Source organism: Lissotriton vulgaris, unplaced genomic scaffold, assembly GCF_964263255.1.
Source record: "Lissotriton vulgaris unplaced genomic scaffold, aLisVul1.2 SCAFFOLD_787, whole genome shotgun sequence".
NCBI classification, from domain to species: Eukaryota; Metazoa; Chordata; class Amphibia; order Caudata; family Salamandridae; genus Lissotriton; species Lissotriton vulgaris.
The window spans coordinates 717,904-733,100 of record NW_028255626.1 but is presented as its reverse complement, the minus strand read 5'-3'; the positions used below and the strand labels follow the sequence as shown (position 1 = coordinate 733,100).

Below are 15,197 nucleotides of genomic sequence, written 5' to 3'. Positions count from 1 at the left end.
TAACTACATATGTTTTAATCTAGTATATATGAATATTGATGTATATAAGTGAGTATATGTGAGAGTAAGAGATTGTAAGAGTTCCTGTTTAAATAAGTATGTGTTTCTATAAGTGATTGTTTAAGAGAATAAATATGTGTAATTTTAAATAGAAGTAAGGTGGAAGTGTGTGTATAACTCTATATTCAAATAAATGGATGTCCAATAGTTTATTTGCACGTGTGAATATGTGTGTGAGTAACTTTTGGATGAATGTCGGTGTGTAACAGGATGTATAGGTGTATCACTTCATATGATGAGTGAGTATATGTATGAGTGACTATATAGAACTGTTGGTGAATGAGTGGATGTGTATATAGATAGTGGAATTACTGAATTGCTTGTTGTAACTGATATAGGTATCTCCATTTTTTTAAAAATTTCAGTTTCTATTTTTGAATATGAGTCTCAAGGGTTACATTATAGTGAAAGGAGGTCTGTCACTATGTCACAAGGATGGTGTCATGAGTGATGTCACTGACCATGTCATGAGTGATGTAATATGTGATGTCATCAGCAGTGCATTGCACGCGCAAGTTATAGTGAGTCCGACTAACTATAACGTGGGAATTTCAATGGTTTTATATCAGTAAAATTTCCAGCTAACTATAACTGGTGTGAAACCTATGTTTTTTTCAGTGAATTTAATAGGTTTTTTAAATGCTAATTCCTAACTATAACTGGTGTGAAACCTATGGTTTTTTTCAGTGAATATATATATATATATATATATATATATATATATCCAAGGAAAACAAAGTTCGTCTTGCGCTCTCAGGCAATCAGGCAATGGAATCCAAAGTGTAATATAAGCGGTTTTATTTACACAACGCGTTTCAGCTCAACAGCCTTGTTCACGTGTAAACCAACACAAATGACTCCGGTATTTAAACAAAAGTTCAGCGTTGTCAATCACCATCAACATAAACATAGGACTAGTAAACGAAAATGAGTAATAAGAATGGCAGACATGTTGGAATGGTAACGTCAACATCGTATTGCTCTAGACAGTATACGCTAAATATCTAACTCCATATGTACAGAAAAATTAATGTACAACAAAATTAATGTATAATACAAAAACTAGAGTAAATACTGTTAAGTATTAGTCCTGACTAGTTACTGACTGTGTGCCTTACATTCAACATAAACATAGGACTCTTAAACAAAAATGAGTGAATAGAATGGCAGACATGTTGGAATGGTCACGTCAACATTGTGTTGTTTTAGACAGTAGGGCTCGATGTTAACCAACTTCATATGTACCGCAAAATTGTTGTACAGCAAAATTAATGTAAAATACATGAAGTCAACTTAAGCTCCAACCCCCGATAACTGGATTTGGCAAGATGCGAGTCACAGTGACAGTGCACCTGGCTCCTCGTGAAGTCACGGTCCATTTCAGGCAACATCCATAGCTTCGTCCTGGGCGGAGGTGGGCGGAGGTGAGCAGGAGGTGGGCAGGAGTAAATCCGATCCCTCGGATAAAAGGGAGGTCTCAAAACGTGTTTTCCCCATGTTAATTTCCATAGGGCGGTCGAACTCACTTTTAGCCCGAACGGCTGAATGGATTTCCACCAAACTTGGCAAAATTGTAGGGACTGGTACCCCGATGTGCCTTTGCTATGTCTCAAGATATATGCTCCAGTGGTTTTTACGAAAATTAACTTTGAAAAAATATATATTGGGCTACATTGGGCTATATATATGTTAGAGCCCAAATGTAACCCAATGTAGCCCAATGTAGCCCAAAGATGGCCACCAGAGACAAAAAAAACCAAATGTAGCCCAAATATCAGCCAGATGTAGCTCAACAATTTGCTATTAAAAAACCTATGAAATTCACTGAAAAAACCATAGGTTTCACACTAGTTATAGTTAGGAATTAGCATTTAAAAAACCTATGAAATTCACTGAAAAAACCATAGGTTTCACACTAGTTATAGTTAGGAATTAGCATTTAAAAAACCTATGAAATTCACAGAAAAAACCATAGGTTTCACACACGTTATAGTTAGGAATTAGCATTTAAAAAACCTTTGAAATTCACTGAAAAAACCATAGGTTTCACACACGTTATAGTTAGGATTTAGCATTTAAAAAACCTTTGAAATTCACTGAAAAAACCATAGGTTTCACACTAGTTATAGTTAGGAATTAGCATTTAAAAAACCTACTAAATTCACTAAAAAAAACATAGGTTTCACACCAGTTATAGTTAGCTGGAAATTTTACTGACATAAAACCATTGAAATTCCCACATTATAGTTAGTTGGACTCATTATAACTTGCGCGCCTGCAATGCACTGCTGATGACGTCACATATTACATCACTCATGACATGGCCAGTGACATCACTCATGACATCACTGATGACACCATCCTTGTGACAGTGTGACATATCTCCTTTCAGTGTAATGTAACCCTTGAAACACATATTCAAAAATAGAAACTAAAATTTTCAAAAAAATAGAGATACCCATACCAGTTTCAACAACCAATTCAGTAATACCACAATCTATATACACATCCACTCATTCACCAACAGTTATGTATAGTCACTCATACATATATTCACTCATCATATGTAGTGAAACACCTATACATCCTGTTACAGATCGACAGTCATCCAAAAGTTACTCACACACATAATCACACATGCAAATAAACTATTGATCATCCATTTATTTGCATATACAGCTATACACACACTACCACCTTACTTCTAAGGAAACTTACACATACTTACTCTCTTAAACAATCACTTATAGAAACACATACTTATTTAAACAGGAACTCTTACAATCTCTCACTCTCACATATACTCACTTATATACATCAATACTAACATATACTAGATTAAAACTGACGGGGGCGGGATCCAAGCTGACGCCACCGTCACGTGATGGTGGAGGCAGGCTTCAGGGCCTAGCGCGGCTCTCTCCTCAGATCGTAGCCTGACTAATATTTACGGCAGCCCTCTCCTGGCCCCCGTGGGCCACCGTGGGGATGATGAGGTCGGCGCTTCTGGGCTGGCAGAGGCCGCAAACGGCGCCTGAGGCTCTGGCGGGGTGGCAAGGGTGGCGGCGGTGAGTGGGGCCACCAGCGCTTCTCCTCAGAGCTTCAAAGCACAGAGCTAGCAAGGCTTCGCACTGCTTCTCCTGGGGGCCCAGCGCTTGGGTGACACACACTATGGGGGCAGTCACAGCAGTTCTCGCAGGACAGGCAGTCTGAGTAATAGCGCTTCTCAGGTACATCGCTTCAAGGCACAATAGCTTCCAGGACCTCAGCGCTTCTCAAGGGGGCACAGTAGGGGAGCGCTGGGTAGGCAGTGAAGGCAGGACAGCGCAGGGGCCACAGGTGCAAGCAAAGGGGGCACAGATGGCACAGCCCAGTACCTGGTTGATCCCCAGTAATCCTGGTCAGTTAGGTTTCTTTTAGCGCTTGGTGGTTCTGGCGCCCTTTTTGTGGAAGCCGATTCTTGGTTGCTTGAAGAGGGGGGGTTGAGTTGAAGGCTGCTGACAGGTTTCCTCATCAGGTCACTGTAGGTGGTCCCTGGTTTCCCCTCCCGCCGGGCCAGATCAGTGGGCTAGTTCAGTGTTCCTCATACAGCTTGGTGGGCAGCGCCTAAACCCTGTCACCCCCAGTGGTATAGGTTTCTGACTTGACCCTACCGCCTAAGTCTCCTGCGCAGGGTCCCCCAGGTCAGTGATGCCCCAACTGACTGGAAAGTTTCCCTCCGTTTACTTTTATAGTCCCAGGTCAGGTGACCACTCTCTCAGATGCCAGTTGGTGACCACTCCCCTATTCCTGAAGGTTCCAGGAGCTTCCTCACTCTAGCTATGGGCAGGGAAGGCAGGCTGGTATGGCAATAATGTTTAAGGGTTCCAGCCAGCTCCTGGCAACTAGGCTGCTACTATCAAGTCCACTCCATAGTAGCAGGGGCCTGTGACAGCCATATTGGTAGGGGAGAGCACCTGCACCTTAGCATTGTTTAGCAATGGGAAGGTGCCCGGAGACCTAAGGCCAACAAAAAGAAGGTGGGAAAAAACGAGGCAAGGGCGAAAAAAATAGGAAAAGACCACCCTAGGGCTGACTGGTCTCACAGTTAGTCTACCCGGGTGGGTATTAGTGGTGAGATAATCTTAGTCTCCGTGTCCTTAATAAAATCCAGATTTTCTTTTCAGCAGGCTGTGGAAAATCTACATTTTATGGCATGACACGGAGGCCAATATTATGCAAGTTCACAGTGCATTCAATATATCATCAATTACATTAGACATTGGTTTAAAATAGCAGCTTTTAAACATGCTTTCGTTAGACCAGTCGGCTGCTCTTAAAATGTCCTGTAAACTCCCTCCCAAGGTGAAAGCTTTGGAGGCTGAAGCACCTCTAAGTGAATGAGCTCCAAAAACAGAGGTGTCCACACCCCCTTCAATCATGACATCTTTCACTCCTCTAGCTAAGGTAGGGGGAGAAACGGCTTTGTGAAGTCTTTTATGAGATATAAGAAGTTGTGTGACGTTGTTCCTCAAATTAAGGGTTCTCCTTTCATATTCTTTCAAACATTGCACCACACGCAGTCTAGGGTTTCCAGAGAAGTAAGGGTAGAAAATGGTTGAGGAAAGAGTCTTAGTTCTTCTTTTCATATAGAAGCAAAGTCCTACAGGTTGATACGCTCTACTGGTGCCATCTAAAGCTCTAATATCAGATGTACGTCTAAATGAACCAAGACATAGAAGGGTTGTGAGTTTATAAGAGAGTTTATTAAGTGGTAAATAGTGATCATCACCCCAGTTTTCTAACACTTGAAGGATCAGTTTAACATCCCAAAAAGAGGTGTATTTAGGTATCAGTGGTTTAAGGACCCTAATGCTTCTCATAATCTTCCATGACAAAACATTTTGAACGACAGGTAGTCTGTCAATCAAGGAATGACCGGCTGATATGGCTGATCTATAGATGTTTACTGTTCTATAGGATAAACCAGATTTAAATTATTATGTTGGGTAATTAATTACATAGACTACATCAGTTGAAATGGGATTTATATCCCGTTGAATACACCAGCAAATCCATGTATTCCATGCCAGTATATATGCCCTTCTCGTGCCTGAAACCCATGACTAGGATATGAGTGTGAAAGCATCTGGCGAAAGGCCAGGGATTTCCCACTGTCTCCAGAAATCTTCCATGCCATCAGAGTGAGGGAGCTTTCTTCTATCAATTATATATTTCCCCTCGAGGGTCCAGGAGTAGGGTCTGGAAGTGGGGAATTAGTATGGGGAAGTCTATTGGCATTTCTAGGATTACAGGGAACCAAGCTTGAGATCTCTAAAGAGGAGTTACCACTTTTATTATTTTCATGAGTCTGCATGTATGTAAGAGGAACCTGGGCAGCATGACAAACGGCGGGAAGGCATATGGCCTTAACCTCTCCAGTCTTATAGGAAAGCATCCATCCCAGCTGCTTGAGGGTCTTGTTTCCAGCTGAAAAACTGAGTCAGTTGAGAATTCAGCCTGTCTGCAAAGAGATCCATGTTGAAGGGTCCCCATGTGTGATGGATGTATAGGAATATATCCCTGTTCAATTTCCAATTGCTGGAGTCTTTGAGACTTCAGGAGAACCAGTCGGCTGCCCCATTGCTCAGTCCAGGAGTGTGTGGAGCTACAACTGAAATTCCTTTGCTTGAGCTGTACCCCCAAAAATCCTTTGCTAGTTCCGCTAAGTCTTTGGAGTGTGTGCCTCCCATCTTGCTCAATGCAAGTTACACAAGTAACAGTCCCTTATGACCTATATTTCTTTAACCAATGCCCTCTAAAAGCTCAAAACACAGGGCACAATTATATTTTGCACACAATTGGATTATTTTTTCTTTACATATTTTATTAATTTTTTTATTTATATTTCATATCTTATGATGTTACTTATTTTCCATTTCAAACACATAACTGGTATCATCTTCCAAATAATGCTGTACCAAAGATACAGTTAATGTTAAACACTATAAAAGTCATACTCAGTAAAATCATACAACATGAATTCAATACATCTCCACACATACCCACACCTTTTTCAACTCTACATCCATATCCCTTGCATTCAATACTTTCACACTGTACACCCCAGAACAACACTGCATTCACCGATGGAAAACCACGGGTGATGCAATCAACCCTCGATTGCTGTGCTGGTAGCTGGAGTGTCACACTCTGTCCGGTCGACGTATGTTTCAATGTTATAATTGTTTAGAAACCATCTTCTTCAGGACCTGTTATTTAATTGCTTTATATCGGGTTGAAGGTGGGGGGGAAGGAAAGGGTTTTATTAAATTTCTGTAATAGTAAAGGAAAATGAGAATTAGTACTTTGCAATGCCCTTGGAGATATCTATACATTTCTTCAACCTCATATTTAAGAACCATAAACACAAATGTGCCAATGGAAAATAACTGTCATCTCAATACCTCTCCATCTATTTTCAGTGACAGTAAGTGTTGATCCTTATCTGCTTTGTGAGACACCATAAATTGCAAGGTATAGAGGAAGGTGAGGTATAGAACCAGAATATAAAACATATTTACACTTATCTACAAAGAGTAGCTCCTGTGGGCCAATTTAACATATGCATTCGCACTGGACATATTTATTTTTCATAGTATAGAGGGGGGATAGAAGCATAAAGCTCACTTCACTGGCTTCCACAGGGTCATTGTATACTTAATCTTTTTTGCACACACCTAACCTAATGACTAGTTATCCAAATTGTTCAAAAAATGTTCTGTATATTAGGATAAATCTATGTATGAGGAGGCATATATTTTGTCAATCATTAGTCTCAAAATGTAGTTACTAATCAATCAATCAAACATTTGTAAAGCGCACTACATACCCGCGAGGGTCTCAAGGCACGGGGGCGCTACTGATCGAAAAGCCAGGTCTTGAGTATCCTCCTGAAGGTGAGCAGGTCTCGGGTCTGTCGTAGGCTCAGTGGGAGGGTGTTCCATGTCTTGGTGGCGAGGTGGGAGAAGGATCTCACACCGGTGGTTGTTCTTCGGATGCACAGGACCATGGCTAGTGAGAGGTAGACGGAGTGTAGCTGGCGGTTGGGGATGTAGAAGGAGAGCCGTCTGTTGAGGTAGGCTGGGCCGGTCTTGTGGAGTGCCTTGTGTGCGTGGATGAGGAGCTTGAAGGATATCCTCTTGTTGACGGGGAGCCAGTGCAGGTTTCTCAGTTGGGGGGTGATGTGGCCGTGTGTGGTATGTCGAGGATCAGTCATGCCAAGGCGTTTTGGATGAGTTGTGTGATGAGCTTGGTTGGAGCTCCCACATAGCGGGCGTTTCTGTAGTCGAGTCTTCTGCTGCGGAGGGCCTGAGTGACTGTCTTTCTTGTATCTGTCGGGATCCATCTGTATATGTTGCGGAGCATGAGGATGGTGTTGAAGCAGGAGGAGGAGACGGCATTGACCTGCTTGGTCATTGAGAGCGTTGAGAAGAGGATGATTACCAGGTTGCGTGCATGGTCGGTGGGTGTCAGGGCTGCCCCCAGTGCCGTCGGCAACCAGGAGTTGTCCAAGGCTGAAGGGTTGGAGTCGAGGATGAGGACCTCCATCTTGTCCGAGTTCAGCTTCAGACGGCTGAGCAATTCAAAAACCTTTATTGATCTCCGCAAAACTTACACTGCTATTTAGCAAACAACGCTGAGGCAGGCAGCCATTCAGTACTGTATAGTCTATGAAAGTTATGTTCCCAAAAAGGACATTACAGAAGGAAAAGAAAAGACAAGGTACATTTTCAGCAATAATGAGGCACATATTCGCACTGTGGACTAATCGCACAGTTCCTTTCTATGAACATTCCCAGCTACTGAGAGGAGTCGTGTACGTCCGCGACTGTGGCCACCTAACCAATAAACTGGCGAACAGTATGTACCAAAACACAAAAAAACACAATAAGCACATACAAAAAGGAAGAAAACAGAAATTATACCCAAAACGCATTGTGCATTAACAGTCAGTATGTCGCGCCCACTGCATACCACTGCCAACCACTGTGCACCTGTTCAGCTGCATTCTCCAGATCTTGCCGGCCCTTACAGACTCCCGTCACCCCTGGGTATCCACGAGTAGCCATCGTCTACTCAGTCGTGCTTAGCAGATATAGTCTTAACGGTTCCCATATGTCCTGTGGTCTTGATCTAAGTGGTAGTTCTTCCGCATACACATTTAAATGATCCCTACAGTGTACCAGGTCAGTAAGCCAGTCCTTGATGACGGGCCGGCGTCCCCTCCCCCAAGTGACCGCCACCTTGCGCGCAGCCATCAGCAACGCCAATCGCACGAAGTTGTCAGTTATTCCCCTCACATGCGGCACACAACACAGAAGGCACACCAGCAGGGTGCAAGGTAGGTCCACATCGACCATCTTCTGCAGGCTATCCACCACCGTTCCCTAAAACTGCGCCACCGCCCCGCAGCCCCACCCAAGATGCATGAAATCGGCTTCGTCCTGACCACACCTGTCGCAACATGCAGACTCACGCAGTCCGTATCCGCAAAATCGTGCCGGCGTGTAGTATACTTGGTGTATATGCTTAAAGTGAATGATCTTCAAATTGCCATTCATACAGAGTTTTCCAGTTAGACTACAAATATGCTGCCAGTTAGGTTCAGATAGAGGCTCAGGCAAACATGTCATTCCATCTCTCCCAGCTCTTATCTGCTACCACCACCGTTTCAGTTTTGACAAGAGCATACAATCTTGAATAAGGCTTGTTTTGACTTGACTTGAAAAGCAGAGCCGGCGGCTCATTCGGGAAAGAGGGGTAATGTGCTTTAGCCGCATGACGCAGCCTGTGAATAGCAAAACAAAATAATAGCGACATGATTGGTGATGTGCCTCAGATCTTCTTGTTCTACAAAAGCACTGTGTGAGTAAACATCTCTCATGTGAGTGATGCCTGCCTCCCTAAGCCCCCTCAGAGACGCTGTCTCATGCGTAACGGACAGGCACACGTGGTGCTCCAGCGCATGGCCGGCGCGTACAACGGTAGCTTCTGAGCCAGCTTCCCTATTTTCTGCCACGCCGCCACCGTGGTGTCAACAGTATTTATTTCCGATCTCGATGTGCCCAGCGAGACATGAGTGATCACACTATGGACGGGAACAGGAGCCGCGTCGGCCTCCTCAACCGCGACATGCGGAATGAAAGCATGCGGTCTGTACCAAAAATAGAGATACTGCGCCTGCGCACAAAGACATTAGACATAGAAGTCCGGTGCCGCAAAACCACCTCTCTCATATTCCAAGGTGAGAGTAGCCCACCTCACTCGCGCTGCCTTTCCCGCCCAGACCAGTCTAATCAAGTGGCCCGAAGGGTTTTAAAAAAGTCCATATTAAGCATAATTGGAACATTTGCAAACAAATACAGAAATCTAGGTAGCACCACCATCTTGATCAGAGCGATACGGTCTGCTAGTGACAACGGTAATAAAATCCAAGACTCTACCATGGCTTCCAGTTTCGTGCATGCCCTACCATAATTCACTCGGACCACCACCGTGGGGTCGCGGTGTACCCAGACACCCAGATACTTAACCGGGTCCGCCGTCCACTGCAGTGGGTACTCCAGATCAAGCCGAGCTGTGCCCGCCGTGAGCGGTATCACGAAGGACTTCTCCCAGTTAATGTGTAGGCCTGGGATAAGCTTGAAACGGACATACTCCCTCAACAACTGCGCAAGGTATCTGGACGGCCCTCGGACGAACAGAACCATATTGTCCGCATGCAGAGAGATCAACACCGGTCGATGCATGAAGCCCAGTGCCGTCACCCTGTGACGTTGTCTAATTACACAGGCCAGCGGCTCGAGGAGTATCGCAAATAATAAAGATGAAAGAGGGCACCCCTGCCGATTCCCTCTTTCGATTTGCAGTGCATCAGACGTCAGTCTGCCCACCCGCACTCTCGCCGATGGTGCTGTGTAGAGCACCGTTACCCATTGGATAAACATTGCAGGGAAACCCATGTGCAGTAGCACCCGCTGCATGTAATGCCATTCCACTAAATCGAACGCTTTGGCGTCGTCCAACAACACTGCCGACGCCTCCAAATCAGGGTCTAAGACATGAAACATCGAGAACAGCGTGCAGAGTTTATGGGAGGTGGACCTCTCGGGCACGAAACCCGACTGGTCAGGCAGCACCAACCCCTGAAGCAGTGGCTGCAACTTGGTGGCAAGTATCTTCGCCAGTATCTTGGCATCAATATTAATTAATGACAGTGGGCGATAGGACTCACAGCAGTCTGCCGGCTTGACTTTCTTCAGTAAAATGACAATCAGCGCTTCCCTTAGGGACGGAGATAGCTGTCCCGAGTCATACGCTTCTGTGTAAACCTCCAAGAGGTGCGGCGTAATCAGGTCAGCATACCGATTGTAAAACTCAACTGTCAGCCCATCGGGGCCTGGCGCCTTACCATTGGGAAGTGCCGTATTCACCAGTTTTATGTCCTGCTCGTCTATGGGGAGACATAGATACTGACGCTGCGCGTCCGACAGCCAGGCACATGCTATTCCGTCCAGGAAGGCATCAAAGTCCTCCGCTGGTGGCGACCCCCTTTTGCTGTACAGATCCATGTAAAACGAACAAAAACACTCAGTAATGGCCTCTGGGGTGTAGTGCTCCCCGCCCTCTTCATCAACTATCCTATCCACCCTCTGCTGTGTAGACCGAGTCTGAATCTTGAAAGCAAGTGTGAGACTCGGCCTGCCTGCCTCTCCATAGCGCCTGGCTGCATGCCTACGGCCCAGATATTTGACCTCAGTCTCCGCGAATTAATCGTATTCCCCCAACAGCTCTCGCATCCGGGCCAGCGTGGTCGCCCCAGGCTGCCTCTCATTGTCATACTCCAATCATCTCAGTTCATTCTCTATCCTCTGTAGTTGCATCCTTATATTGCGTAGTATCCCAGCAGCCGTCCCTATGCACACCCCTCTTATTGTGACATTGAATGCATCCCATAGTATCCCTGCCTGTTCCACTGTGCCTCTATTTAATGCAAAGTACTGGATTATTGCCTCGTGTATAGCTGTCTCATATACAGGGTCCAGAAGCCCCCCCGCTCTAAACCGCTACGTGAAAGGACGGCGCACACCCCTCAGGTCTCTCAGTCAGTTTCAGCGGGTTGTGATCCGAAAGCGTACGCGCCAGTACCTCCACGTCCACTGCCCAGTCCATCAGCTCAAGATCAATCAGCCAGTCATCAAGCCTCGACCAACTACCATGCATGGGTGTCGCATGTGTGCCTTCCCTTTTTTATTGGTTCCACTGTCGCCATACAACTTGCAGCCCAAACTCTTCCATAGCCCTCAACACTCGCACAGCAACTCTCGGGGTACGGTTTGTCTCAGGATTCGACTTGTCAAGCTCAACATTCTGATACCTGTTCAGGTCCCCACCCTAGATGACAGGGGCAGCCGGCCATTCCCTCAGTCGCTCACAAATACGATCGACACACAACGGGTCATCAACTATAGGTCCATACATGTTTACAATTGTGACCAGCTGGCCCCGCAGTTTCCCACACACCATTGCGCATTTACCGTCCTCATCCATGTAAGTGTGAAGGGCTTGAAAATCCATGCCTTTTTTGACCAGGATCAGCACACCTCTAGCATAAGAAGAGAACGACGCTGAGAGACTAAAGCAGGCCCATCTACCCAAAGCACCGCATGGCATGCGCAGCGCCAAGTGCGTTTCCTGCAATAATGCAAGGTGGACGCCGTGTCTATCTAGGTACGCCAACGTTTGTCTCACTTTTTTAGGGGAGTTGAGGCCGTGGACATTTCATGTCAACATTACACAACTATCTGCCATCGCACCCTAGAGTACCCTCTATCAGAAGCCTATGGCCCAGAACCCAGGGGGACTGTTCCTCATGTGTGATCTTCAGTTTCGCCGGATATAACATCGCGTAGGGCACCGCCGCCTCCCTCAGCAGCCTTTTTACCGGCACAAACTCTCTTCGAGCAGACGGCACTGCCGGCGTGTAGTCCGGAAAGAAGGACAGAGTATCTCCCTTATATACCACTGGCTCCTTCGCTCTCGCCTCTCTGAGAATAGCGTCCCTATCCGCATAGTTCAGTAAGCGAGCGATGATTGGGCACGGCGGCGCTCCAGGCTTGGGCCTAGGGCCCAAGGATCTGTGCGCCCTCTCCACTATCATGACACTGGAGAGAGCAGGCCCGACGTGCTCACGAAGCATGCCATCAATGAAGGGCTCCATTTTCGAGATTGGTGTTGTCCCCGATAGCCCAAGTATGTGGACATTGTTCCGCCGAGACCTGGCTTCCAAGTCCTCATTCTTTGCACTTATGACTTCGAGAATCTTCTCCATTTGTTGGATTTGCGTGCGCGCCTCCGCGGTTGAGTCATGTCCATCCGACACCTGTTCTTGAAAACATCCAGACGGTGTTCGTGTTTGTCCACTTTTTTTAACAATGTCCTAGCCAGTTGCCAAGGCATCAATTTTGCTGTCAATGGATTTCATCCCGGCGCGCAGTTCCAAGAGTATTGTCCTGTTGTCATCCTCCGCGTCTTCCTGGTAACTCGAGAAACCGCGTGTGTCGCTCTGGTCGGCCGTGCCGTTGGCATTGCACGTCGACCTCTTATTCTCGAAGGTCAGCTTCGCCTGCTTGGGCTCCGACTTCCCCATCACAGCACGCCCGTCAGGCCCGGTTGTTATAGTGCACGTAGTGACCAGTCCTTGTAGCCCAACCAGGTGTCTGCCACAACTCAGCAGGTCCACAGATCTACCCACTCGCAGGGCACCTCAGGGGGCCTATCGGAATGTGGCACAGTGGCAGAGCGCGACAGCGCACAGGGCACCCAAGAGCCAGCCGCGCTTCTCACAATGCCACCTCAGCCCACCAGCAGCAGCGTTGTCTGTCGCCCTCGATAGGGTGGCGCCGTACCTCCTCACCTGGCCCCAGAGCCAGTACACACCAACAGCTACTAGTCAAAGGCCACCCCAAGGCACTTCAGGGTCCCAACGAGGCCCTCCACGGCCCCCCGGTCAAACCAATCGGGGGGCAGACAAAATGGCCAACAGGGAGCAACCCTCTGGCCCGAGAGCCACCTCCCACACAGGCTGCCGCAGCGCGAAGCACCACTCCAGCCCCGACACTCCTAGGACCTGCCGCACGAGGCCCGCAGGAAGCCGCCGCACCCAATGGGGTCGGGGGGGCTCCACCCCACCAGCCCTGCACCACGCACCCCCGTAGACCAGGCCTTCCGCAGCACCCCACTCACCTCGCCAGTCCACATGCAGGCTCGACCTCGTGCCCCAGTACAGCTACTGCACAGTCCGGGGGGCCAGGCATCACCTCTCCTGACCGCCTCCGACGTCGGGCGAGCCCGAATCAGCTGTCTCGAAACCGTGGTTCTCGGATGACACAGTGCGCTGCCCTTCAGGGCGCTTTCCAGACATTTCGCCTCTGTCCTCCACCTGGCCACAGCGTTTCTGGACTTCGGTTGCCGCTGCTCCGTGTCCGCCAGGCAGGGCGGTGCGAGCACCAGGCCGCCCCTCACAGGTTCCGCTCAAATCAGGGTCGCGCTGCTAGTTCGAGCGGCCGCTGCCACTTTCTCATCGCCAGCACAGGCCACAGTTGCGTTGGAATCGGGGGTGATGCGCAGGGTCCCAGGATTCAGCAATCTGCCAAAACACGCCAGGGTCCTCCCGGGGGGCACAGGAGGAGATTACACCCGTGTCGATACAGGATGGTATTCGCCCAGTGTAGATTTCCGGCGCGCGGAGCTCCCTTATGTATGCACGCCAGCTTGCTTAATAGTTCCATTAAGTCGCCTGCTACCGAATGAGTGCAAGACTGCTTGGCTTATAAATAGCTAGCTCGAACATATGCTGATATTAGGGTCCAGATTAGACCTCCCCCTTGTAGAGAATAGTTAAATATGAGCGAAACCTTCACCTTACTAAATATATAAAAACATAAGACTAATATCTTTTTAATTGTCTAATAGGTTTTGCTAGCAATTAACTCGATTAAAGAGTTGCCACAGGTATCTCTTATGTGCACGTTGGACTCTCAGTGCTCCTCCACACTCCTGTCTATTTAGGTTAGTAGTAGGCATAAGTGCTATTGCTTATGCCGGTCTGAACATCGCACTGAAATGCGTGAGCATCACACCTGATGCATGATACTTGACAGGACTGTTATGGCTGCGCCTATTCAAATTGATGTCATTTCCGTAATAGACCAACAGGTAAACGTTCTTTGTTTTGATGTCCAATGCTTGCCCCATATTGAAGTAGGAAAATTGTTTTGTTTTCTTTAGAAAGCTCGGCTTCTTACCCTATATATATGCATGAATACACTATTGAGGCAGATATTGTATCTATGCAGGGCAGACTAGAACGTGTTTCACTATTGTTCCATTTAGCCTTGCACCATATTAAAATGATCGCCAGGCCACATGATGTGTGCCCTGAATCATGTTGTTGCCGCAGATTGCTTATCAGAAACTAATAGGGTAATGTGATTACAACCCCTAGTACGTCCTAGGCTTTAGTCCTCGTGACGTAGCGCCATGATGAAAAGAAAAACCTTAATTTCATGTGCACACCATGCTTCGTTCGGGGTGTATTTCTATAAATGCGCAGATAGATATCATATCAATACACGGCCATTTGCCACACACAATATGCAATTATGAAGTTGTATACTCATAGATCATGCTACATATTATTAAAGACTGTTTTTTATGAAATCATTTTGCTCAGATTGGGAATAAATAAATCCCCAAGTTGGTGGCACGTCTATTATTTGTTTAAATAAATATAATACAATACAGTTTGCCTGAACCTTGCTGATGCTTAGTAACATATCACACAATTGTCTGTTGGCAAGGGGTCTAAAAAGGCATGGAACAAGATACATGTTATCCTGACTCTCTGTCTTCTGATATCTTTTAACATATTTAGTCAGGGATGATATCATAAATGGGGTAGAAAGAGACCTTCTAATCGCTTATTACATACCATAGAGGAGCTGGTTAAAAATAATCTGGCTGGCAAATAGCTCAAACTTATTTGCCAAATTATCTGCTTATTCAAACCTTTTCTAACTGAGTTGAGGGTATAA

The 15,197-nt window shown here is 46.6% G+C and overlaps 1 protein-coding gene across 1 annotated transcript in view; it reads left to right on the top strand.

The window, feature by feature from the left end:
• The window catches only part of LOC147659051 (NACHT, LRR and PYD domains-containing protein 12-like), a 487,072-nt gene that overhangs the window by 26,672 nt on the left and 445,203 nt on the right, over positions 1-15,197 (top strand). The window contains exon 3 of the mRNA XM_086952007.1: positions 8,638-8,676. Coding sequence (XP_086808133.1) covers positions 8,638-8,676 — 39 coding nt within the window. The remainder of the gene's footprint in view (positions 1-8,637; positions 8,677-15,197) is intronic.